This window comes from Oncorhynchus clarkii, chromosome 1 (assembly GCF_045791955.1).
Source record: "Oncorhynchus clarkii lewisi isolate Uvic-CL-2024 chromosome 1, UVic_Ocla_1.0, whole genome shotgun sequence".
NCBI classification, from domain to species: domain Eukaryota; kingdom Metazoa; phylum Chordata; class Actinopteri; order Salmoniformes; family Salmonidae; genus Oncorhynchus; species Oncorhynchus clarkii.
The window spans coordinates 863,635-889,602 of record NC_092147.1 but is presented as its reverse complement, the minus strand read 5'-3'; the positions used below and the strand labels follow the sequence as shown (position 1 = coordinate 889,602).

At 46.4% G+C, this 25,968-nt stretch overlaps 1 protein-coding gene across 1 annotated transcript; it reads right to left on the bottom strand.

Moving 5' to 3' along the window:
• Nucleotides 1-1,973: 1,973 nt before the first annotated feature.
• On the bottom strand, nt 1,974-17,595 carry LOC139411778 (nitrilase family, member 2). Its single transcript, XM_071158548.1, has 10 exons — nt 17,274-17,595; nt 16,107-16,225; nt 15,640-15,760; nt 15,397-15,488; nt 14,638-14,731; nt 11,457-11,531; nt 11,250-11,328; nt 3,241-3,339; nt 2,628-2,683; nt 1,974-2,436 (listed from the first exon to the last, which is right to left on the bottom strand). Exons 1-10 carry the CDS (start codon nt 17,299-17,301, stop codon nt 2,342-2,344), a joined length of 858 nt encoding a protein of 285 aa, XP_071014649.1. The 5' UTR covers nt 17,302-17,595; the 3' UTR covers nt 1,974-2,341.
• Nucleotides 17,596-25,968: the final 8,373 nt, after the last annotated feature.

The window sequence follows — 25,968 nt, the reverse complement described above, 5'->3', positions numbered from 1 at the left end:
CCGTCGATGCGGATAGGGGGGGTTCTCCCTCTGCTGGATAGGGGGGGTTCTCCTTCTGCTGCTTCCTGAAGTCCACGATCATCTCTTTTGTTTTGTTGACGTTGAGTGAGAGGTTATTTTCCTGACACCACACTCCGAGGGCCCTCACCTCCTCACTGTAGGCTGTCTCGTCGTTGTCGTCACTCCTGTTGTATCGTCTGCAAATTTGATGATTGAGTTGCATGGCCACGCAGTCGTAGGTGAACATGGAGTACAGGAGCGGGCTGAGCACACACCCTTGTAGGGCCCCAGTGTTGAGGATCAGTGAGGTGGAGATGTTGTTTCCTACCCTCACCACCTGGGGCGGCCCGTCAGGAAGTCCAGTACCCAATTGCACAGGGCGGGGTTGAGACCCAGGGCCTCCAGCTTGATGACGAGTTTGGAGGGTACTATGGTGTTAAAGGCTGAGCTGTAGTCGATGAACAGCATTCTTATATAGGTATTCCTCTTGTTCCTCTTATTCCTCTTCCTCTCTTGATATGATCCTTGACTAGTCTCTCAAAGCACTGCCTGATGACAGAAGTCCCAATCTCAAATCTCTGGAAGACTGAAACAGGTTTCCCTCAAGAATTTCCCTGTATTTAGCGCCATCCATCATTCCTTCAATTCTGACCAGTTTCCCACAGCATGATGCTGCGGCCAACCTGCTTCCCACTGTGGGGATGTGGTTCTCGGGTGATGAGAGGTGTTGGGTTTGTGCCAGACATAGCATTTTCCTTGATGGCCAAAAAGCTGCATTTTAGTCTCATCTGACCAGAGTACCTTCTTCCATATGTTTGGGGAGTCTCCCACATGCCTTTTGGCGAACACCAAACGTGTTTGCTTATTTTTGTCTTTAAGCAATGGCTTTTTTTCTGGCCACTTCCATAAAGCCCAGCTCTGTGGAGTGTACGACTTAAACTGGTACTATGGACAGATACTCCAATCTACACTGTGGAACTTTGCAGCTCCTTCAGGGTTATCTTTGGTATCTTTGTTGTCTCTCTGATTAATGCCCTCCTTGCCTGGTCTGTGAGTTTTGGTGGGCGACCCTCTCTTGGCAGGTTTGTTGTGGTGCCATATTCTTTCCATTTTTTAATAATGGATAGAATGGTGCTCTGTGGAATGTTGATACATAAAAAAACGAAATACTGCAGTTTCCTAAGAACGCGAAGCGACCATCTCTGTCAGCGCCATGCTCTTTAATGGTATCAAACAACGTTTGTTATTTTTTTCCTTAACACTTTTTTTTTTCCTTAAAACTGCACTGTTGGATAAGGAGCTTGTAAGCATTTCACTGTGAGGTCTACACATGTATCCACCGCATGTGACAAATAACTATTTGATTCCTCCATTCCAGCCATTATTATGAGCCGTCCTCCTCTCTGCAGCCTCCACTGATGCAGGCTAAAGCAGAGCTGATTGAATAGAGTCCTAATATTTTGGGTTCTGATGGTAAGACAGTTGAACTAAGAGGCATTTATTCGTCAAGAATCAATGGGTATGGATGAAGCAACTGCAGATTGCCTCTAAGTGAATACCAGAGTATAATAATGATAGTGGCATAATGATAGTGTTGCTTACTGTTGTTTGGATCACATTGACCATCCCTGTTCTTACAATGGCCAGGTACCTACAGTACCCCTCCTACCCCCTCACTTCCTATTTCTCTCTACACACGGCACTCCCTGACAATTATGGATCTTTTATATAAAGATACTGTGTTTCGTGCAGCAATAATGATCTTTGTTATAGACAGATACTGTGCGTTTGCTGCAGAAATAATAGAGACAAACCGGTTGTGATGCATCTCGTCTGTTTGATGCGTTTTGATCTTGTCATGATGAAGAGATTGAAATAGTCTACAGCCACTGGCGATGCTCAGAATAGCTGATGTTTTAAACCAGGTTGTCTTTCTAAATCAGAGAACAAGAACAGAGCAGACAGAATGAGTATTTCTTGGAAAAAATGAATTTAATTGAACTGGATGTAGATTTGAAAACAGATGAGACATGTTATACTAAGAATATAAATCTTTGTTTAAATTAGAGATGACATTCATCCTCTTTGTGTAAAATGGTTCCATCGAAGATATTCTGCTTTATTACATGCACCTTCAAAATCAGACTACATTTACTGGTTCCACAGCTGCTACTGTTACTCCACTGTAGGTCACAGTGGAGTCATGTATTGTAGGCACAAACAGCTGTGTAGCCAACACTCATTCTCCAGCTATCAATTTCTCACCAAGAATAGACAGGTCTGTTTACTGTAACTCCTGATTGCCTCAGTTTCTCATAGCTAAGGGTTCAGGGGTTAAAGGTCATCCCTCCTGCACTGCGTTCACAGTGTAGAGATCACTGCGGCGTTGGGCTGTGATGGGGATCTGTTGACGAACGTTGGCCAAATACTGCAGGTCTGAAAAACACACAGACCACATAGGGAGAGGTCAGGACACTGATTAGCTAAAGTAAACTACAGTTACATTAGTCACAATGGATAATGGTGCTGGCTCAAACTACAGTTACATTAGATAATGGATAATAGTGCTGGTTCACAAAGAGGTTCAGGACCACTCAATCACACTGAACCACTCCGGTACCACTCACCAATGTCTGCGTAAACAACAGTCTCTTCAGACCCCGCCTTAGATATCACCTCTCCCCTGTCATGATAAAATAACTGTTAGAAATTATTTCAATCACACCACACATCCAATAAAACACATCTTGCACACAGAACAGGACTGGTCTCTGTGGCAACGTGACAGAAAAGAATACTGCCGCCTTCAGTGAAAATAGTAGAAAACAGTGTGATTACAGACACTGCATGTGGCATCACACACTACAGTACGTGCTGGCTAACAACAGTACTGTGACCCCAGGCTGTCTAGTACTCACCAGGGACTAACAACAGTACTGTGACCCCAGGCTGTCTAGTACTCACCAGCGACTAACAACAGTGCTGTGACCCCAGGCTGTCTAGTACTCACCAGGGACTAACAACAGTACTGTGACCCCAGGCTGTCTAGTGCTCACCAGGGACTAACAACAGTACTGTGACCCCAGGCTGTCTAGTACTCACCAGGGACTAACAACAGTACTGTGACCCCAGGCTGTCTAGTGCTCACCAGGGACTAACAACAGTACTGTGACCCCAGTCTGTCTAGTACTCACCAGGGACTAACAACAGTGCTGTGACCCCAGGCTGTCTAGTACTCACCAGGGACTAACAACAGTGCTGTGACCCCAGGCCACGTAGGAGGCTGTCTCATCTCTGGCAGGGGAAGCCGTGGCCACGTACACCTGGTTATCAACCGCTCTGGTAAGGAGAGAGACAAGAGACAGACAGATGTAGCTAGGGGTTAGGAGACAGACACTGGTAGACACTGTATGTACATGTAGCTAGGGGTTAGGAGACAGACACTGTATGTACATGTAGCTAGGGGTTAGGAGACAGACACTGTATGTACATGTAGCTAGGGGTTAGGAGACAGACACTGTATGTACATGTAGCTAGGGGTTAGGAGACAGACACTGTAGGTACATGTAGCTAGGGGTTAGGAGACAGACACTGTATGTACATGTAGCCAGGGGTTAGGAGACAGACACTGTATGTACATGTAGCTAGGGGTTAGGAGACAGACACTGTATGTAAATGTAGCTAGGGGTTAGGAGACAGACACTGTATGTACATGTAGCTAGGGGTTAGGAGACAGACACTGTATGTACATGTAGCCAGGGGTTAGGAGACAGACACTGTAGGTACATGTAGCTAGGGGTTAGGAGACAGACACTGTATGTACATGTAGCCAGGGGTTAGGAGACAGACACTGTATGTACATGTAGCTAGGGGTTAGGAGACAGACACTGTATGTACATGTAGCTAGGGGTTAGGAGACAGACACTGTATGTACATGTAGCTAGGGGTTAGGAGACAGACACTGTATGTACATGTAGCCAGGGGTTAGGAGACAGACACTGTATGTGCATGTAGCTAGGGGTTAGGAGACAGACACTGTATGTACATGTAGCCAGGGGTTAGGAGACAGACACTGTAGGTACATGTAGCTAGGGGTTAGGAGACAGACACTGTATGTACATGTAGCCAGGGGTTAGGAGACAGACACTGTATGTACATGTAGCTAGGGGTTAGGAGACAGACACTGTATGTACATGTAGCTAGGGGTTAGGAGACAGACACTGTATGTACATGTAGCTAGGGGTTAGGAGACAGACACTGTATGTACATGTAGCTAGGGGTTAGGAGACAGACACTGTATGTACATGTAGCTAGGGGTTAGGAGACAGACACTGTATGTACATGTAGCCAGGGGTTAGGAGACAGACACTGGTAGACACTGTATGTACATGTAGCTAGGGGTTAGGAGACAGACACTGTATGTACATGTAGCTAGGGGTTAGGAGACAGACACTGTAGGTACATGTAGCTAGGGGTTAGGAGACAGACACCGTATGTACATGTAGCCAGGGGTTAGGAGACAGACATTGTATGTACATGTAGCTAGGGGTTAGGAGACAGACACTGTATGTACATGTAGCTAGGGGTTAGGAGACAGACACTGTATGTACATGTAGCTAGGGGTTAGGAGACAGACACTGTATGTACATGTAGCTAGGGGTTAGGAGACAGACACTGGTAGACACTGTATGTACATGTAGCCAGGGGTTAGGAGACAGACACTGTATGTACATGTAGCTAGGGGTTAGGAGACAGACACTGTATGTACATGTAGCCAGGGGTTAGGAGACAGACACTGTATGTACATGTAGCTAGGGGTTAGGAGACAGACACTGTATGTACATGTAGCTAGGGGTTAGGAGACAGACACTGTATGTACATGAAGCCAGGGGTTAGGAGACAGACACTGTATGTACATGTAGCTAGGGGTTAGGAGACAGACACTGTATGTACATGTAGCTAGGGGTTAGGAGACAGACACTGTATGTACATGTAGCTAGGGGTTAGGAGGCAGACACTGTATGTACATGTAGCTAGGGGTTAGGAGACAGACACTGGTAGACACTGTATGTACATGTAGCTAGGGGTTAGGAGACAGACACTGTATGTACATGTAGCTAGGGGTTAGGAGACAGACACTGGTAGACACTGTATATACAGTGCCTTGCGAAAGTATTCGGCCCCCTTGAACTTTGCAACCTTTTGCCACATTTCAGGCTTCAAACATAAAGATATAAAACTGTATTTTTTTGTGAAGAATCAACAACAAGTGGGACACAATCATGAAGTGGAACGACATTTATTGGATATTTTAAACTTTTTTAACAAATCAAAAACTGAAAAATTGGGCGTGCAAAATTATTCAGCCCCCTTAAGTTAATACTTTGTAGCGCCCGCCACCTTTTGCTGCGATTACAGCTGTAAGTTGCTTGGGGTATGTCTCTATCAGTTTTGCACATCGAGAGACTGACATTTTTCCCATTCCTCCTTGCAAAACAGCTCGAGCTCAGTGAGGTTGGATGGAGAGCATTTGTGAACTGGCAGTTTTCAGTTCTTTCCACAGATTCTCGATTGGATTCAGGTCTGGACTTTGACTTGGCCATTCTAACACCTGGATATGTTTATTTTTGAACCATTCCATTGTAGATTTTGCTTTATGTTTTGGATCATTGTCTTGTTGGAAGACAAATCTCCGTCCCAGTCTCAGGTCTTTTGCAGACTCCATCAGGTTTTCTTCCAGAATGGTCCTGTATTTGGCTCCATCCATCTTCCCATCAATTTTAACCATCTTCCCTGTCCCTGCTGAAGAAAAGCAGGCCCAAACCATGATGCTGCCACCACCATGTTTGACAGTGGGGATGGTGTGTTCAGGGGGATGAGCTGTGTTGCTTTTACGCCAAACATAACGTCTTGCATTGTTGCCAAAAAGTTCAATTTTGGTTTCATCTGACCAGAGCACCTTCTTCCACATGTTTGGTGTGTCTCCCAGGTGGCTTGTGGCAAACTTTAAGCGACACTTTTTATGGATATCTTTAAGAAATGGCTTTCTTCTTGCCACTCTTCCATAAAGGCCAGATTTGTGCAATATACGACTGATTGTTGTCCTATGGACAGTCTCCCACCTCAGCTGTAGATCTCTGCAGTTCATCCAGAGTGATCATGGGCCTCTTGGCTGCATCTCTGATCAGTCTTCTCCTTGTATGAGCTGAAAGTTTAGAGGGACGGCCAGGTCTTGGTAGATTTGCAGTGGTCTGATACTCCTTCCATTTCAATATTATCGCTTGCACAGTGCTCCTTGGGATGTTTAAAGCTTGGGAAATATTTTTGTATCCAAATCCGGCTTTAAACTTCTTCACAACAGTATCTCGGACCTGCCTGGTGTGTTCCTTGTTCTTCATGATGCTCTCTGCGCTTTTAACGGACTTCTGAGACTATCACAGTGCAGGTGCATTTATACAGAGACTTGATTACACACAGGTGGATTGTATTTATCATCATTAGTCATTTAGGTCAACATTGGATCATTCAGAGATCCTCACTGAACTTCTGGAGAGAGTTTGCTGCACTGAAAGTAAAGGGGCTGAATAATTTTGCACGCCCAATTTTTCAGTTTTTGATTTGTTAAAAAAGTTTGAAATATCCAATAAATGTTGTTCCACTTCATGATTGTGTCCCACTTGTTGTTGATTCTTCACAAAAAAATACTGTTTTATATCTTTATGTTTGAAGCCTGAAATGTGGCAAAAGGTCGCAAAGTTCACGGGGGCCGAATACTTTCGCAAGGCACTGTACATGTAGCTAGGGGTTAGGAGACAGACACTGTATGTACATGTAGCTAGGGGTTAGGAGACAGACACTGTATGTACATGTTGTATGTATGTCTGTATGTATGTATGTCCAAGTTAATCATTTTAAAAAGGCTAATTGATCATTAGAAAACCCTTTCACAATTATGTTAGTAGAGCTGAAAACTGTTGTCCTGATTAAAGAAGCAATAAAACTGGCCTTCTTTAGACTAGTTGAGTATCCGGAGCATCAGCATGTGGGTTCAATTACAGGCTCAAAATGGCCGAAAACAAATAACTTCCTTTTGAAACTCATCAGTCTATTCTTGTTCTGAGAAATGAAGGCTATTCCATGCGAGAAATTGCCAAGAAACTAAAGATCTCATACAACGCTGTGTACTACTCCCTTCACAGAACAGAGCAAACTGGCTCTAACCAGAATAGAAAGAGGAGTGGGAGGCCCCGGTACACAACTGAGCAAGAGGACAAGTACATTAGAGTGTCTAGTTTGAGAAAGAGGCTTCACAAGTCCGCAACTGGCAGCTTCATTAAATAGTACCAGCAAAACAGCAGTCTCAACGTCAACAATGAAGAGGCGACTACGGGAAACTGACCTTCTAAATTTCAGTGACCCCAAACTTTTTAACGGTAGTGTACATGTAAACAGGACTAATAGCGTCCAGTAGCAGGATAAATAGATAGATACTAATGGTAATAAACTCAGCAAAAAAATAAACCTCCCTTTTTCAGGACCCTGTCTTTCAAAGATAATTAGTAAAAATCCAAATAACTTCACAGATCTTCATTGTAAAGGGTTTAAACACTTTTTCCCATGCTTGTTCAATGAACCATAAACAATTAATGAACATGCACCTGTGGAACGGTCGTTAAGACACTAACAGCTTACAGACGGTAGGCAATTAAGGTCACAGTAATGAAAACTTAAAGAAGCCTTTCTGACTCTGAAAAACACCAAAAGAAAGATGCCCAGGGTCCCTGCTCATCTGTGTGAACGTGCCTTAGGCATGCTGCAAGGAGGCATGAGGACTGCAGATGTGGCCAGGGCAATAAATTGCAATGTCCGTACTGTGAGACTCCTAAAACAACACTACAGGGAGACCGGATGGACAGCTGATCGTCCTCGCAGTGACAGACCACGTGTAACAACATCTGCACAGGATCGGTACATCCGAACATCACACCTGCGGGACAGGTACAGGATGGCACCAACAACTGCCCGAGATACACCAGGAAGGCACAATCCCTCCATCAGTGCTCAGACTGTCCTCAATAGGCTGAGAGAGGCTGGACTGAGGGCTTGTAGGCCTGACATCACCAGCAACAACGTTGCATATGGGCACAAACCCACCATTGCTGGAGCAGACAGGACTGGCAAAAAGTGCTCTTCACTGACGAGTCACGGTTTTGTCTCACCGGGGGTGATGGTAAGTTTTGCATTTGTCGAAGGAATGAGCGTTACACCGAGGCCTGTACTCTGGAGCGGGATCGATTTGGAGGTGGAGGGTCCGTCATGGTCTGGGGCTGGGTGTCACAGCATCATCGGACTGAGCTTGTTGTCATTGCAGGCAATTTCAATGCTGTGTGTTACAGGGAAGAAATCCTCCTCCCTCATGTGCATGATTTCCTGCAAGACAGGAATGTCAGTTCTGCAATGGCCAGCGAATAGCCCGGATCTCAATCCCATTGAGCACATCTGGGACCTGTTGGATCGGAGGGTGAGGGCTAGGGCCATTCCTCACAGAAATGTCCGGGAACTTGCAGGTGCCTTGGTGGAAGAGTGGGGTAACATCTCAGAGTAAGAACTGGAAAATCTGGTGCAGTCCATGAGGAGGAGATGCACTGCAGTACTTAATGCAGCTGGTGGCCACACCAGATACTGACTGTTACTTTTGATTTTGAACCCCCCTTTGTTCAGGGACACATTATTCCATTTCTGTTAGTCACATGTCTGTGGAACTTGTTCAGTTTATGTCTGTTGTTGAATCTTGTTATGTTCATACAAATATTTACACCTGTTAAGTTGGCTGAAAACAAACGCAGTTGACAGTGAGAGGACGTTTCTTTTTTGCTGAGTATATATACATGTAAAGAGGAGTAATAGTGACTGGTAGCAGGATAAATAGATACATACTAATGATAATGGCAATCAATAATCAATGACCGGTAGTAATACACACAAATTCTTATTTACACTGACGGCCTACCAAAAGGCCTCCTGCGGGGACGGGGCTGGGAATAAAAATGTAGGACAAAACACACATCACGACAAGAGAGACAACACAACACTACATAAAGAGAGACCTAAGACAACAACATAGCCAGGCAGCAACACATGACAACACAGCATGGTAGCAACACAACATGGTAGCAGTACAAAACATAGTACAAACATTATTGGGCACAGACAACAGCACAAAGGGCAAGAAGGTAGAGACAACAATACATCTAATCAATAAGAATTTTAGCAGCAGCGTAGGTGTGAGGGGGAGCAGTAGTTGTTAGCCATTTAACAGTCTTATGGACAGGGTAGAGAAGCTGTTTAGGAGTCTGTTGGTCTGAGCCTTGATGCACCGGTACGCCTGCCGAACGGGAGCATTGAGAACAGTCCATGTCTCGGGTGGCTGGAGTCTTTGGCCATTCATCAGGCCTTTAAGACACCGCCTGGCATGTACGTCCTGGATGGCTGGGAGCCCCCAGTGATATGGTGGGCCGTCTTCACCATCCTCTGTAAGGTCTTCTGGTCGTGGGCAGTGCAGTTGCCATACCAGACGTTGACACATCCAGTCAGGATGCTCTCGAGATGTAGAATCGGTTTGTAAGGCTGGTACTCTGTTCAGAGATGCTTACTCTCTGGCATGACTCTACCGGTGTCACAGCCTTTAGTACGGCATGACTCTACCGGTGTCGCTCAGCCTTTAGACGGCATGACTCTACCGGCGTCTCTCAGCCTTTAGACGGCATGACTCTACCGGCGTCTCTCAGCCTTTAGACGGCATGACTCTACCGGCGTCTCTCAGCCTTTAGACGGCATGACTCTACCGGCGTCTCTCAGCCTTTAGACGGCATGACTCTACCGGCGTCTCTCAGCCTTTAGACGGCATGACTCTACCGGCGTCTCTCAGCCTTTAGACGGCATGACTCTACCGGCGTCTCTCAGCCTTTAGACGGCATGACTCTACCGGCGTCTCTCAGCCTTTAGACGGCATGACTCTACCGGTGTCTCTCAGCCTTTAGACGGCATGACTCTACCGGTGTCTCTCAGCCTTTAGACGGCATGACTCTACCGGTGTCTCTCAGCCTTTAGACGGCATGACTCTACCGGTGTCTCTCAGCCTTTAGACGGCATGACTCTACCGGTGTCTCTCAGCCTTTAGACGGCATGACTCTACCGGTGTCTCTCAGCCTTTAGACGGCATGACTCTACCGGTGTCTCTCAGCCTTTAGACGGCATGACTCTACCGGTGTCTCTCAGCCTTTAGACGGCATGACTCTACCGGCGTCTCTCAGCCTTTAGACGGCATGACTCTACCGGTGTCTCTCAGCCTTTAGACGGCATGACTCTACCGGTGTCTCTCAGCCTTTAGACGGCATGACTCTACCGGTGTCTCTCAGCCTTTAGACGGCATGACTCTACCGGTGTCTCTCAGCCTTTAGACGGCATGACTCTACCGGTGTCTCTCAGCCTTGAGACGGCATGACTCTACCGGTGTCTCTCAGCCTTTAGACGGCATGACTCTACCGGCGTCTCTCAGCCTTTAGACGGCATGACTCTACCGGTGTCTCTCAGCCTTTAGACGGCATGACTCTACCGGTGTGTCACAGCCTTTAGACGGCATGACTCTACCGGTGTCTCTCAGCCTTTAGACGGCATGACTCTACCGGTGTCTCTCAGCCTTTAGACGGCATGACTCTACCGGTGTCTCTCAGCCTTTAGTACGGCATGACTCTACCGGTGTCTCTCAGCCTTTAGACGGCATGACTCTACCGGTGTCTCTCAGCCTTTAGACGGCATGACTCTACCGGTGTCTCTCAGCCTTTAGACGGCATGACTCTACCGGTGTCTCTCAGCCTTTAGACGGCATGACTCTACCGGTGTCTCTCAGCCTTTAGACGGCATGACTCTACCGGCGTCTCTCAGCCTTTAGACGGCATGACTCTACCGGTGTCTCTCAGCCTTTAGACGGCATGACTCTACCGGTGTCTCTCAGCCTTTAGACGGCATGACTCTACCGGTGTCTCTCAGCCTTTAGACGGCATGACTCTACCGGTGTCTCTCAGCCTTTAGACGGCATGACTCTACCGGTGTCTCTCAGCCTTTAGACGGCATGACGGCGTGGGCAGAAAAGAGCCAGTGAGCAGGACACAGCAAATGGTTTTAAAATGGAAGATGACTTAATAGAAACTGGTTTCCTAAACCTTTGGTTTTCTAAGATGTTCACCAACCTTCCTCTCTGCAGCAGTTCCCAGTGGGCCGGCCCGGTGGTCATGTTGAAGGCTCCAGGGTAGACCAACAGCTGGCATCCTGAACACAGATAACAACAACATCCTCACTGTTCATTCATTACAACTTCAATACATTCCCTACTTCATATTTGTTTTATTTTTACCTACAATGGTTACCAGGTTGGTAAGACACCATGTTACCCTCACCTTTCTTAGAGTAGAGTTGGGCCAGCTCTGCAAACCTTATGTCATAGCAGATCCCTACACCCACCTTACAGTATGCTAGAGGAGACATGACAGAGAAGGGCTAGTTAGAGTTAACCCAATACACAGTAACACAGGGTTAGAGTTAACCCGATACACAGTAACACGGGGTTAGAGTTAACCCAATACACAGTAACTTACCAGACTATACCCAGCATGCTACAATGCAGGTTTGGAGGTGACACTATGTGAAAAGCGTTGCGTCCCAAGTGGCACCATATTACTGGTCAAAATAAGTGCAGAATTCGTCGGCGAGTGGGTAACCCACCTCGACCATCCGTCCCATTGGCCAACGTGCAATCATTGGAGAATAAACTGGATGAGCTCCGTTCAAGACTATCCTACCAACGGGACATTAAAAACTGTAATATCTTATGTTTCACAGAGTCGTGGCTGAACGATGACAAAGATAATATACAGTTGGCTGGGTTTTCCGTGCATCGGCAAGACAGAACAGCTGCATCCGTTAAGACAAGGGGTGGCTATCTGAGTCTATTTGTCAATAACAGCTGCTTGACTGAGGTGAGTACCTCATGATAAGCTGTACACCACACTATTTACCAAGAGAGTTTTCATCTATATTTTCCATAGCTGTCGATTTACCACCACAAACCAATGCTGGCACTAAGACCGCACTCAACGAGCTGTATAAGGCCATAAGCAAACTGCTCATCCATAGGTGGCTCTCCTAGTGGCCCGGGACTTTAATGCAGGAAAACTTAAATCCGTTTTACCTCATTTCTACCAGCATGTCACATGTACAACCAGAGGGAAAAAAACTCTAGACTACCTTTACTCCAAACACAGAGATGTGTACAAAGCTCTCCCTCGCCCTCCATTTGTTAAATCCGACCATAATTCTATCCTCCTGATTCCTGCGTACAAGCAAAAACAGAAGCAGGAAGTACGAGTGACTCACTCAATACGGAAGTGGTCAGATGACACAGATGCTAAGCTACAGGACTGTTTTGGTAGCACAGACTGGAATATGTTCTGGAATTCATCAGATGGCATTGAGGAGTACACCACCTCAGTCACCGGCTTCATCATAGGTACACTTCAACTATGACAGACAAAATGATTTTAAAAAATCCAGAAAATCACATTGTAGGATTTTTAATGAATTTATTTGCAAATTATGGTGGAAAATAAGTATTTGGTCACCTACAAACAAGCAAGATTTCTGGCTCTCCCAGACCTGTAACTTATTTTTTAAGAGGCTCCTCTGTCCTCCACTTGTTACCTGTATTAATGGCACCTGTTTGAAGTTGTTACCAGTATAAAAGACACCTGTCCACAACCTCAATCACACTCCAAACTCCATTATGGCCAAGACCAAAGAGCTGTCAAAGGACACCAGAAACAAAATTGTAGACCTGCACCAGGCTGGGAAGACTGAATCTGCAATAGGTAAGCAGCTTGGTTTGAAGAAATAAACTGTGGGAGCAATTATTAGGAAATGGAAGACATACAAGACCACTGATAATCTCCCTCGATCTGGGGCTCCACACAAGATCTCACCCCGTGGGGTCAAAATGATCACAAGAACGGTGAGCAAAAATCCCAGAACCACACGGGGGGACCTAGTGAATGACCTGCAGAGAGCTCGGACCAAAGTAACATAGCCTACCATCAGTAACACACTACGCCGCCAGGGACTCAAATCCTGCAGGGTCAGACGTGTCCCCCTGCTTAAGCCAGTACATGTCCAGGCCCGTCTGAAGTTTGCTAGAGAGCATTTGGATGATCCAGAAGAAGATTGGGAGAATGTCAGATGATCAGATGAAACCAAAATATAACTTTTTGGTAAAAACTCAACTCGTTGTGTTTGGAGGACAAAGAATGCCGAGTTGCATCCAAAGAACACCATACCTACTGTGAAGCATCATGCTTTGGGGCTGTTTTTCTGCAAAGGGACCAGGACGACTGATCCGTGTAAAGGAAAGAATGAATGGGGCCATGTATTGTGAGATTTTGAGTGAAAACCTCCTTCCATCAGCAAGGACATTGAAGATGAAACGTGGCTGGGTCTTTCAGCATGACAATGATCCCAAACACACCGCCCGGGCAACGAAGGAGTGGCTTCGTAAGAAGCATTTCAAGGTCCTGGAGTGGCCTAGCCAGTCTCCAGATCTCAACCCCAAAGAAAATCTTTGGAGGGAGTTGAAAGTCTGTGTTGCCCAGCAACAGCCCCAAAACATCACTGCTCTAGAGGAGATCTGCATGGAGGAATGGGCCAAAATACCAGCAACAGTGTGTGAAAACCTTATTATTATTTATAAACCAAATACTTATTTTCCACCATAATTTGCAAATAAATTCATAAATAATCCTACAATTGATCCTACAAGTGGTTTTCTGGATTTTTTCCCCTCATTTTGTCTATCATAGTTAAAGTGTACCTATGATGAAAATTACAGGCCTCTCTCATCTTTTTAAGTGGGAGAACGTGCACAATTGGTGGCTGACTAAATACTTTTTTGCCTCTCCCTCAATGTGAGCAGGATAAAGGAGATGATTGTGGACTACAGGAAAAGGAGGGCTTAACACGTCCCATCAACATCGACGGGGCTGTAGTGGATCGGGTCGAGAGCTTCAAGTTCGTTGTTGTCCACATCACCAACAAACTAACATGGTCCAAGCACACCAAGACATTCATGAAGAGGGCACTTTATATAGTCTTGTTAATGTTATTTGATCGTGTTACTTTTTTACTTTAGTTTATTTAGTACATATTTTATTAACTGCATTGTTGGTTTTATTGTTTTATTTCATCTTTATTTAACTAGGCAAGTCCGTTAAGAACAAATTCTTATTTACAATGACAGCCTACCCCGGCCAAACCTGGACGACGCTGGGCCAATTGTGCGCCGCCCTATGTGACTGCCAATCACGGCTGGTTGTGATACAGCCTGGAATCAAACCAGGGTCTGTAGTGACGCCTCTTGCACTGAGATGCAGTACATTAGAACGCTGCGCCACTCGGAAGCCTGAGGTTAAGGGCTTGTAAGTCAGCATTTCACTGTAAGATCTACACGTTGTAGTCGGCGCATGTGGCACATATAATTTGATTTGACTACATAGGGAATAGGGTGCCATTTGGGACGCAGACTCCGAGACTCACGCGTGTCAAACACTGACAGGTTGCTCCCTGGGCTCAGTGTCTCTGACTCCTGGAAACGGATCTTCCCTGGAACGTCGATGTCAAAGAGGTGGATCTTCAAGAGGAATAGTGGTAAATATGAATGTACGGCACTCAAATACAGCTAGTGTCCTGTGAAAGCATTTCTCCCCTCATAAAGTTGGAGTCATACTGTATGCATGTGTTATACATGTATATGTCCCTTGTGCCTGTTCCTACCTTCCTGTGTCTGAGCGCCATGTTCCTACCTTCCTGTGTCTGAGCACCATGTTCCTACCTTCCTGTGTTTGAGCACCATGTTCCTACCTTCCTGTGTTTGAGCACCATGTTCCTACCTTCCTGTGTCTGAGCACCATGTTCCTACCTTCCTGTGTCTGAGCACCATGTTCTTACCTTCCTGTGTCTGAGCACCATGTTCCTACCTTCCTGTGTCTGAGCACCATGTTCCTACCTTCCTGTGTCTGATCACCATGTTCCTACCTTCCTGTGTCTGAGCACCATGTTCCTACCTTCCTGTGTCTGAGCACCATGTTCCTACCTTCCTGTGTCTGAGCACCATGTTCCTACCTTCCTGTGTCTGAGCACCATGTTCCTACCTTCCTGTGTCTGAGCACCATGTTCCTACCTTCCTGTGTCTGAGCACCATGTTCCTACCTTCCTGTGTCTGAGCACCATGTTCCTACCTTCCTGTGTCTGAGCACCATGCTCCTACCTTCCTGTGTCTGAGCACCATGTTCCTACCTTCCTGTGTTTGAGCACCAGGCTGCCATCAGGTCCAAACACTGGACAGGTGTTATACAGCTTCCCTCCATCATCCTCCTCAGGGATGGAGCCTGAATACACAAATACATCACAGCCCACTGTTTAACACACAGCTCATTAATACACAGCTCATATATTAACGGCTGTCCAGCTACGGGGACAGTCCCACCGGCTGTCCAGCTACGGGGACAGTCCCAACAGGCTGTCCAGAGTTCCTCTCACCTCCCACCAGATACACCTGGCTCTCCTTGGCTGCCTCAGACAGAACCTGACTGGATTCTCCTGGGATCTTCTCTGCATACTCAGGGAAGAAGCCAGTTCCATAGGGGGAGTTGAAGCACTCCTGTACATGTCAATATAATCAATCTGTTTGGATGGTATTATGGGAAACAACTGGCACAGTAACCTTTCTAATGAGAAGTCAATCAACAATAAAACAAGTCAATATTAATTCCTGGAAAAAAATATCAATTGTTCCACTGATGGAAATCCAATCATATTTCCCATCAGCAGTTGTCACAAAGTGGTTTACAGTAGCCCCCGCCTAGACCACAAAGAGCAACAAAAGCAGTAGAGAGAGCCCAGTGGCCAGGAAAAACTCCCAAGAAGGAAGACATCTAGAGAGGAACCAGGCTCATGGGGTGGCCCATCACCACATTTCAGAAGATTCAAATGGGTGGCGTACTCACAGGTAAAACCACCAATTTGGCCCCCTGTGCAGCTGCTTCTTTGATCAGCCCCCGGGCTCTGGAGAGGTTGTCAGCTTTGACCTTCGTCACATGTAGCTGGACCACTGCTAGACGGAACTCTGGGGGCAGAAACAGAATGGTCACCATTCAGACACCAATGTTCAAAAACTCTGCCATGATATGCAAAAAAATGCTGTCTTTGCGCATTACATAATTCTGCTCAGTTCTGCTCTAGGTCAATGACCAGACACTACAATGATCAACATTGGGAGTATTTTAATTTAATATAATAATTTTAAGTCTATAAAAGGGGGGCACGTAACCTCGCGGTTAAGAGCGTTGGGCCAGTAACCAAAAGGTCGCTGGTTCGACTCCCTGAGCCGACTGGGTTAATAGAAAAAGTCAGCGAACTTGAGCAAGGCGTTTAACCCTAATAACCCTAACTGCTCCTGTCGTCGCCCTGGATAACAGCATCTGCTAAAAGGTCAAAAATATAAGTGAAGACTGCACAGGTGGACATTTCAACTGCTACAATTTCACTACCAGCAGCATACCACCCTGCATACCACTGATAGCTTGCTTCGGAAGCTAAGCAGGGTTGGTCCTGGTCAGTTCCTGGATGGGAGATCAGATGCTGCTGGAAGTGGCGTTGGAGGGCCAGTAGGAGGCACTCTGTCCTCTGGTCAACAAAAAAAATATCCCAATGCCCTGTGTAGGGTGCTGTCTTTCGGTATGGGACGTTAAACGGGTGTCCTGACACTCTGAGGTCATTAAAGATCCCATGGCACTTATAGCAGGGGTGTTAACCCTGGTGTCCTGGCTAAATTCCCAATCTGGCCCTCAAACCATCACAGTCACCTAATAATCCCCAGTTTACAATTGACTCATTAATCCCTCTCCTCTCCCCTGTAACTATTCCCCAGGTCGTTGCTGTAAATGAGAACGTGTTCTCAGTCAACTTACCTGGTAAAATAACGGATAAATAAAACTACATGCATTGAAAATAAATACTTGCCTATTTTCAGCTGTCAACAACAGAGCCAATGGCAACACGAGCAGCAATGCACATTTGAGCTGGAACTCTCAACATAGCTAGCTCGAAAATAAAGCTAATGTTGTCACCTGTAAAAGCAAGTTATGCTTCAATAGCTAGCTCTTTGTACTTACTAGACATTGTCTTGGCCAATAGAGACATTAATGCTTGCAGCAGTTTGCAGGATTCGTGTTCTCATAATATGAACGTGAAAAACATCTCTTCTTCCGGGTCTATGCTGGACATCTTTTCAAAATAAAGGTCTTCTGTTTTAGTTCAAGCACTTAGTTCAGTTTATGCGCATATGTAGCTGGCAAGCCCAACCGACCAGAAGATACCACTATTATTAATTGTATGTCATTAGCACGACGGTTCTTATTATACCTCAGTGGCTCCAACCGATTGCGCCCGTCTTTCTGTGGAACGTTTGTCACTAGTTACCACAGCCACAAAGTCATAAACCCCGCCCATTTCCCTCTTCTTAAAATCTTCTTTGAAACCTAATCCTAACATTAACCTAACCTTCATTTTTAAACATAGACATTTCAACAACATACTGGTTATAGTGGTTCCAAATGTTGAATAGGAAAAACAAAAACTTAATTCAAGAGATTAGAAATCGCCTTAAAAAAACAGTGATACTGTATATACTGAACAAAAATAGAAACGCAACATGCAACAATTTCAACAATGTTCCTGAGTTAGAGTTCAAATAAGCAAATCAGTAAATGTAATTAAATTATTTAGGCCCTAATCTATGGATTTCAAATGACTGAGCGTGGGCGCATCCAGCCAATCACAATGAGACATAAATACAGTTTCATCAACTGTCCGGGTGGCTTGTCTCAGACAATCCCGCAGGTGAAGAAGCCGGATGTGGAGGTCCTGGGCTGGCCTGGTTACATGTGGTCTGCTCCCTCAAAACTTCAGACATCAGTGGCATTGTGTTGTGTGACAAAACTGCACATTTTAGAGTGGCCTGTTTTTCTCCCCAGCAAAAGGTGCACCTGTGATTATGCTGTTTAATCAGCTTCTTCATATGCCACACCTGTCAGGTGGATGGAGAGAGAGAGACAGACAGAGAGTGATTATGCTGTTTAATCAGCTTCTTCATATGCCACACCTGTCAGGTGGATGGATTATCTTGGCAAAGGAGAAATGCTCACTGACAGGGATGTAAACATATTTCTGAGATGTATGGAAAATACATCTACTATTGTTACTACTGCTACTGCCGCTACTTTTATTAGATTTTTTAATTTCACCTTTATTTAACCAGGTAGGCCAAGTTCTCATTTACAACTGCGACCTGGCCAAGATAAAGCAAAGCAGTTCGACACATACAACAACACAGAGTTACACATGGAATAAACAAACATACAATCAATAATACAGTAGAAAAGTCTATATACAGTGTGTGCAAATGAGGTAGGATAAGAGAGGTAAGGCAATAAATATGCCATGGTGGTGAAGTAATTACAATATAGCAATTAAACACTGGAATGGTAGGATGTGCAGAAGATGAATGTGCAAGTAGAGATACTGGGGTGCAAAGGAGCAAGACAAATAAATACAGTATGAGGATGAGGTAGATTGGATGGGCTATTTACAGATGATCTATGTACAGGTGCAGTGATCTGTTCTGACAGCTGGTGCTTACTACTACTGCTAATACTACTGCTACTGCTAATACTGCTGCTACTACTACTACCACTACTGCTGCTACTACTACTACCACTACTGCTGCTACTGCTAATACTACTGCTACTGCTACTACTGCTGCTACTACTACTAGTAATAATACTGCTGCAGTTACTACTATTACTACTGCAAATGCTACTACTGTTGCTACTACTACTACTGCTAATACTGTTGCTACTACTACTGCAACAGTATAACTTTCGTCCGTCCCCTCGCCCCGGCCTTGAACCAGGGACCCTCTGCACACATCAACAACTGACACCCACGAAGCATCGTTACCCATCGCGCCACAAAAGCCGCACCTATTATACAGTGCCTTGCGAAAGTATTCGGCCCCCTTGAACTTTGCGACCTTTTGCCACATTTCAGGCTTCAAACATAAAGATATAAAACTGTATTTTTTTGTGAAGAATCAACAACAAGTGGGACACAATCATGAAGTGGAACGACATTTATTGGATATTTCAAACTTTTTTAACAAATCAAAAACTGAAAAATTGGGCGTGCAAAATTATTCAGCCCCCTTAAGTTAATACTTTGTAGCGCCACCTTTTGCTGCGATTACAGCTGTAAGTCGCTTGGGGTATGTCTCTATCAGTTTTGCACATCGAGAGACTGACATTTTTTCCCATTCCTCCTTGCAAAACAGCTCGAGCTCAGTGAGGTTGGATGGAAAGCATTTGTGAACAGCAGTTTTCAGTTCTTTCCACAGATTCTCGATTGGATTCAGGTCTGGACTTTGACTTGGCCATTCTAACACCTGGATATGTTTATTATTGAACCATTCCATTGTAGATTTTGCTTTATGTTTTGGATCATTGTCTTGTTGGAAGACAAATCTCCGTTCCAGTCTCAGGTCTTTTGCAGACTCCATCAGGTTTTCTTCCAGAATGGTCCTGTATTTGGCTCCATCCATCTTCCCATCAATTTTAACCATCTTCCCTGTCCCTGCTGAAGAAAAGCACACCCAAACCATGATGCTGACACCACCATGTTTGACAGTGGGGATGGTGTGAGCTGTGTTGCTTTTACGCCAAACATAACGTTTTGCATTGTTGCCAAAAAGTTCAATTTTGGTTTCATCTGACCAGAGCACCTTCTTCCACATGTTTGGTGTGTCTCCCAGGTGGCTTGTGGCAAACTTTAAATGACACTTTTTATGGATATCTTTAAGAAATGGCTTTCTTCTTGCCACTCTTCCATAAAGGCCAGATTTGTGCAATATACGACTGATTGTTGTCCTATGGACAGAGTCTCCCACCTCAGCTGTAGATCTCTGCAGTTCATCCAGAGTGATCATGGGCCTCTTGGCTGCATCTCTGATCAGTCTTCTCCTTGTATGAGCTGAAAGTTTAGAGGGACGGCCAGGTCTTGGTAGATTTGCAGTGGTCTGATACTCCTTCCATTTCAATATTATCGCTTGCACAGTGCTCCTTGGGATGTTTAAAGCTTGGGAACTCTTTTTGTATCCAAATCCGGCTTTAAACTTCTTCACAACAGTATCTCGGACCTGCCTGGTGTGTTCCTTGTTCTTCATAATGCTCTCTGCGCTTTTAACGGACCTCTGAGACTATCACAGTGCAGGTGCATTTATACGGAGACTTGATTACACACAGGTGGATTGTATTTATCATCATTAGTGATTTAGGTCAACATTGGATCATTCAGAGATCCTCACTGAACTTCTGGAGAGAGTTTGCTGCACTGAAAGTAAAGGGGCTGAATAATTTTGCACGGACAATTTTTCAGTTTTTGATTTGTTAAAAGAGTTTGAAATATCCAATAAATGTCGTTCCACTTCATGATTGTGTCCCACTTGTTGTTGATTCTTCACAAAAAAATACAGTTTTATATCTTTATGTTTGAAGCCTGAAATGTGGCAAAAGGTCGCAAAGTTCAAGGGGCCCGAATACTTTCGCAAGGCACTGTATCTACTGCTGCTGTTACTGCTATACCTGAACTGTTGCTACTACTAATGCTACTGCTGCTACATCTACTACTATTACTACTAATATTACTGCTACTACTACTACTGCTGCTGCTAAATTCGCAAGTGGCTGTATCTCACCGGAGAAATCATCAGAGCGAGGGAAACATCACCCCTGTTTCAGTATGTGTAGCCCATGTATCTGATGCTGAACCAAAAGACTATAACATGTCGCCATAGCATTTGATTGATTTACGCCTCGCAGTCCTTGTTTCAGCGCGGCACAGGTCCTGGAACAGATATCCTCCAGTGTCGACCAAGTCGTGACGCCGGGCCCCACGGCCTATGCCGCGTCGCGAGCGCTCGACATCGCATCCTCCTTCCGGCTGTTTGTCAAATCGGCTATAGAAAGGATAATTGTGGACATGACAAATCTGCAGGGGGTGAGAAAATACGGCGACGGCTGGTGACCCATGGACTCCACCGACCTGCGTGCCTACGTGCCTCCTAGCCGGCGTCCCACAGGCTGGCCGCGGCCTCGCCTCGGGACCTGTAGACGCCGGCTAGGAGGCACGTAGGCACGCAGGTCGGTGGAGTCCATGGGTCGCCAGCCGTCGCCGTATTTTCTCACCCCCTGGACCGTGTTCCGCACCACCATGCCGCTCAAGGTGTTTCACAAGTACTCGAGGACGCTGTCCTTTCCGACAGTACATTCCCAGCAAGCCGGCCAAATTCGGCATCAAGTCGTGGGTGGCCTGCGACGCACGAGTCCAGCTACGCTTGGAAGATGCAAGTCTACACCGGCAAGGTGTCCGGTGGAGGCCCCGAGAAGAACCAGGGCGCGCGCGTCGTCCTCGATCTGACCGAGGGACTGCCGGGCGGTCACAACGTCACGTGTGACAATTTCTTCACCTCCTACGAACTCGGGCAGCGGCTCCTCGAGAGGAACCTCACCATGGTCGGCACGGTGCGAAAGAACAAGCCCGAGCTCCCTCCCGCGCTGCTCCAGTCAAAGGGCAGACAGGTCTCGTCCTCCAGGTTCGCCTACACGCCCACCGCCACTCTAGTGTCCTACCTGGCAAAGAGAAATAAGAATGTGCTACTTCTGAGCACGCTGCACGCGGAGCCCGACGTTAGCGATCGCCGCGACCGGAAGCCGGCCCTCATCCTAGACTACAACTGCAACAAGGGCGGCGTGGACAACCTAGACAAGGTGGTCGGGACCTACAGCTGCAGAAGGATGACCGCCCGCTGGCCCCTGGTCATCTTCCACAACATCCTGGACGCGTCCTCCTACAACGCCTTTGTCATATGGCGAGAGATCAAGCCCGACTGGATGCCTGGGAAGCAGAACAAGAGGAGGGTGTTCCTGGAGCAGCTCGGAAAGGCACTCGTGAAGTCCTTGATCCAAAGAAGGCAGCGTCTCCCCCGCAACCAAGCCGCGTCCGCACTTGTCAAAGTTCTACAGAGTGCCACCGCCAAGGCTCGTCCGCAAGCCCGGGAGCAAGCCGCTGGCCCGGCTGTCGCCGACGCCCCAGCCACCCCGCCGGGGGCGAGTAAGAGGAAGAGGTGTCAGCTCTGCCCACCCAAGAAGGACGCCAAGACACACACCGCGTGCTGCAGGTGTAAGAAATACATCTGCAAAGGCTGTTCACACGCATACTGTCACACTTGTGCCCACTGGGCCTTTAGCCAAGATGGGACAGGGTGACCCGGGGGGACACTGTGTGGTAGGCATAATAGGAGGACAACGGGAGGGTTATGTAACAACAACCATACCCAAAAGCCACAATATCCACAACCAAGGGAAGGTAGTGTAGGAGGGGGAGCGTTTTTAGAATCAATACCCAAACTCACACGGGGCCCAAGGGCAGTACGGGGGGACAGCCTGTCACTTCGCACACAGGGCCCTTGCCCAGAATGTTGAATCTGTGAGTGTCAACCACAACCTCTCAGTTATCCAAAACTGGATGTTGTATCCTGTCCGTGGAATGTGGAGGCTGTGACAATAGATCCAGCTATCAGTAGTGTAGCAAACCACGTATCGGTTATCCAACACTTGATGTTCTAGCCAACGTACTAATACAGGGAAGTACTTATAAGTCAGTTTGGGTTGTTACAAGAGTTTACATTTATCAACACTATAACAAGTAGGACTATTATGGGTAACCTGTTCATCTTCGTTGCAACAATCCACTTGTCTCTATGTGTGCATCTGTACCTAAAGCACAGTGTAATCAGTGATGGACCTGTGCTTGAAGAAGACTACCTGGGTGTGGATGGGGGACTTGACCTTGACGGAGAATATCGTGGTATGGATGGGGGACCTGAGTTTGACAGAGAAAATGGGGTTGTGAACGGAGGCCCTGAGTTTGTGAACGGAGGCCCTGAGTTTGACAGACCCGGATTACAAGGGAGATCTAAAGTGGCCCGCTCTATCCAAGGTGGTTCGGATGACCACTCTATGCCTGACCTCATTTGGGTAGAGAAAGGTTATTGCTACAGGAACATTTGTCGGAAATTTGACATCTGGAACGTTACTTACCGAGTGACATTGATGAAACCATACCAAGTGTATAAACTTGATGGTAAATGTCTGCCTATCACTCTAGTGCGCTACTACGGAAAAGGAAAGCCTGACGTCTCAGTGTTCTCTGTGGTGTTTAACTGGAAGACAACGTCTACTCAGTCTCTAATACCCAGTGGATCACATTACAAGGCAGGTCTACGGATCATGTTGAACTGTGCATCTGGAAGAGACATGGATGGGCCCGGAACAGCCGTGGTAGATCGGCCTTACTACGCAGCCTGTCCTGTGGACTGTACCGGATACAACGTGAACACTGGTGCCAGACTACATTCCCTGGGTCTCAGTGTACTGAAGACTGAAGGTGTGAGGATGATGGACCCGGCTTCGGTCTCACTGAATCTGACACTGCTCCGAGAAAGTATGGGGGAGATGTAATTATCAGTTGAAATGTTATATTGTATTAATTTGGTACTATGGTGATGTGGACCTCTTTTATCAATAAAGTACAGTGGTTACTCTTGACAGTTGCTTGTCTGAGCATACTTTATTTTTACTTGCATTCAACAGCATTATAAACTATAACATGGCTACCCAAGCCCTCACAGTGAGCAAGCCTGGAAGCCTTATAGGCTCCTGTGGCTTCTGTCAAGCTCTGTGTGATTGATGACGCTTTCCTTAGGCCCGCCCTATCATGACTCAGTCAGCAAGCATGGCAGCCATTATAGGCTCCTGTGGCTTCTGTCAAGCTCTGTGTGATTGATTACGCTTTCCTTAGGTCCGCCCTATCATGACTCCGTCAGCAAGCATGGCAGCCATTATAGGCTCCTGTGGCTTCTGTCAAGCTCTGTGTGATTGATGACGCTTTCCTTAGGTCCGCCCTATCATGACTCAGTCAGCAAGCATGGCAGCCATTATAGGCTCCTGTGGCTTCTGTCAAGCTCTGTGTGATTGATGACGCTTTCCTTAAGTCCGCCCTATCATGACTCAGTCAGCAAGCATGGCAGCCATTATAGGCTCCTGTGGCTTCTGTCAAGCTCTGTGTGATTGATGACGCTTTCCTTAGGCCCGCCCTATCATGACTCAGTCTGCAGAGCTGTGGGTCTCTGACAATAGGGGCCAAAGCGATATATTAATGACTATACGGATGTCTCTCAAGAAGCAGAACAGAGTGTATAATGGCACATGGGAAATCAGAGTCTTTCTATACACTCAGATATTGTAATACAGCAAAGGACAATGACAGTAGCGACGACTCAGACATTGACTTTGTTAGTGGCAGCACATGCAGAGAGCTGCAGTTCAACCCTGTTACAGTTGAAGATGCCCAGTTGCTGTGCACTAGGCTGAAGGTGCAGTGCAAGAAGAGGTCTCTCAGTCATACTGTGTCTGGTGTGTTAGGGGCTCCGTGTAAGAATGAAACTAGTCCCCATTATCGTTCAACCGATAGTCTTGTGGACTACGACATTTACGATTCCGAGGTGTCAGACTACGAGGTCCACACCCAAGACGTCGACAGTGAACAGCTCTACTGTGAACAGGTTGACGACGAAGAGGTGGTCTACTGTGAAGGGGTCTATGGTGAAGAGGTTGACACCGGCGCTGTCGTGGAATGTGAAGAAGTCGATGATGACGAGGTGGTGGACTGTGACGACGTGTATGATGAAGAGGTTTACAATGACGAGGTGGTGGACTGTGAAGACGTGTACGATGAAGAGGTTGACAATGACGAGGTGGTGGACAGCAACGAAGGCTACAACGAAGAGGGTGTCGAGGTACAGGTTTACTGTGAAGATGGTCACGACTCAATTCCAGCTGTGGAAGATTTGAGAAAGCATCATTCGATGGAAAGCATGCTTAGTTGGTCTATACTGAACACATCATGGCATTCCTTCCTAGAATGGCTGGGGGAGCGCTGGTGGGGATCAGTCTCTAAAGAGCAGATTATCACATTCATGGATACAGCTAACAGTCGCAAAGGGGACATTGTCGTCGCAGCACACTTTGGTGGCATGCAAGGAGGAGTGTGTTCGATTATGGTGAAGACACAGGACTCAGTCATGACCTTTACTGTCGTTATTAGTCGAGGCAGGTACATTTGTACCGATATGGTACAAGGTCTATTTTCAACTCCTATTGACATTATGAAAGTTCTGGTGCGTAAACTGGGCGAAGGACACTTGCTACGTAGACCCAGGTGGATGGCTCATAACCCCAAATACTTTGCTATGACACAAATAGTGGACGAGCTGTGTTATATTGTAAAGCTGATAAAAGGCTCATGGTGGGGAGCTGCCTTCCTCAGTTTGGAAATGTCCCCACCGCATGGTGAAGTGATAGAGCTTCTACGAATGAGGACAAACATGCACACCAACCCAGCTGCCGCAATCCATTATATGAATGAGGACAGTTTGGGATACCTGTTTGATATTGTAACTGCCAAGGGAAAGAGATTCAAGGTGACGTTTGATAACTTGGGGTTTACGATTGGGACAGGTGCACGCTTTCCAGATATCACATCTATTCTTTCCCGCATCTGCTGCCTTGAAGATGCAACCTTTGTAGCCTGACCAAAGAACCACATCTTTGGGGATGAAGGCCTGGAACGTCACCCAGGTGTCACAGATGCCATACACACTGTCTAGAGTAGGAAAGGTTTAGGTGGAGAGCATAT

Coding starts and splice junctions, on each gene's coding strand:
- LOC139411778 (XM_071158548.1), bottom strand. CDS start 17,301: ATGTCTCTATTGGCCAAGACAATGTCTA. Junction 16,226..17,273: donor ATTGGCCAAGACAATGTCTA/GTAAGTACAAAG, acceptor TTCTGCCCCCAG/AGTTCCGTCTAGCAGTGGTC. Junction 2,684..3,240: donor AGCACTGTTGTTAGTCCCTG/GTGAGTACTAGA, acceptor TTATCATGACAG/GGGAGAGGTGATATCTAAGG.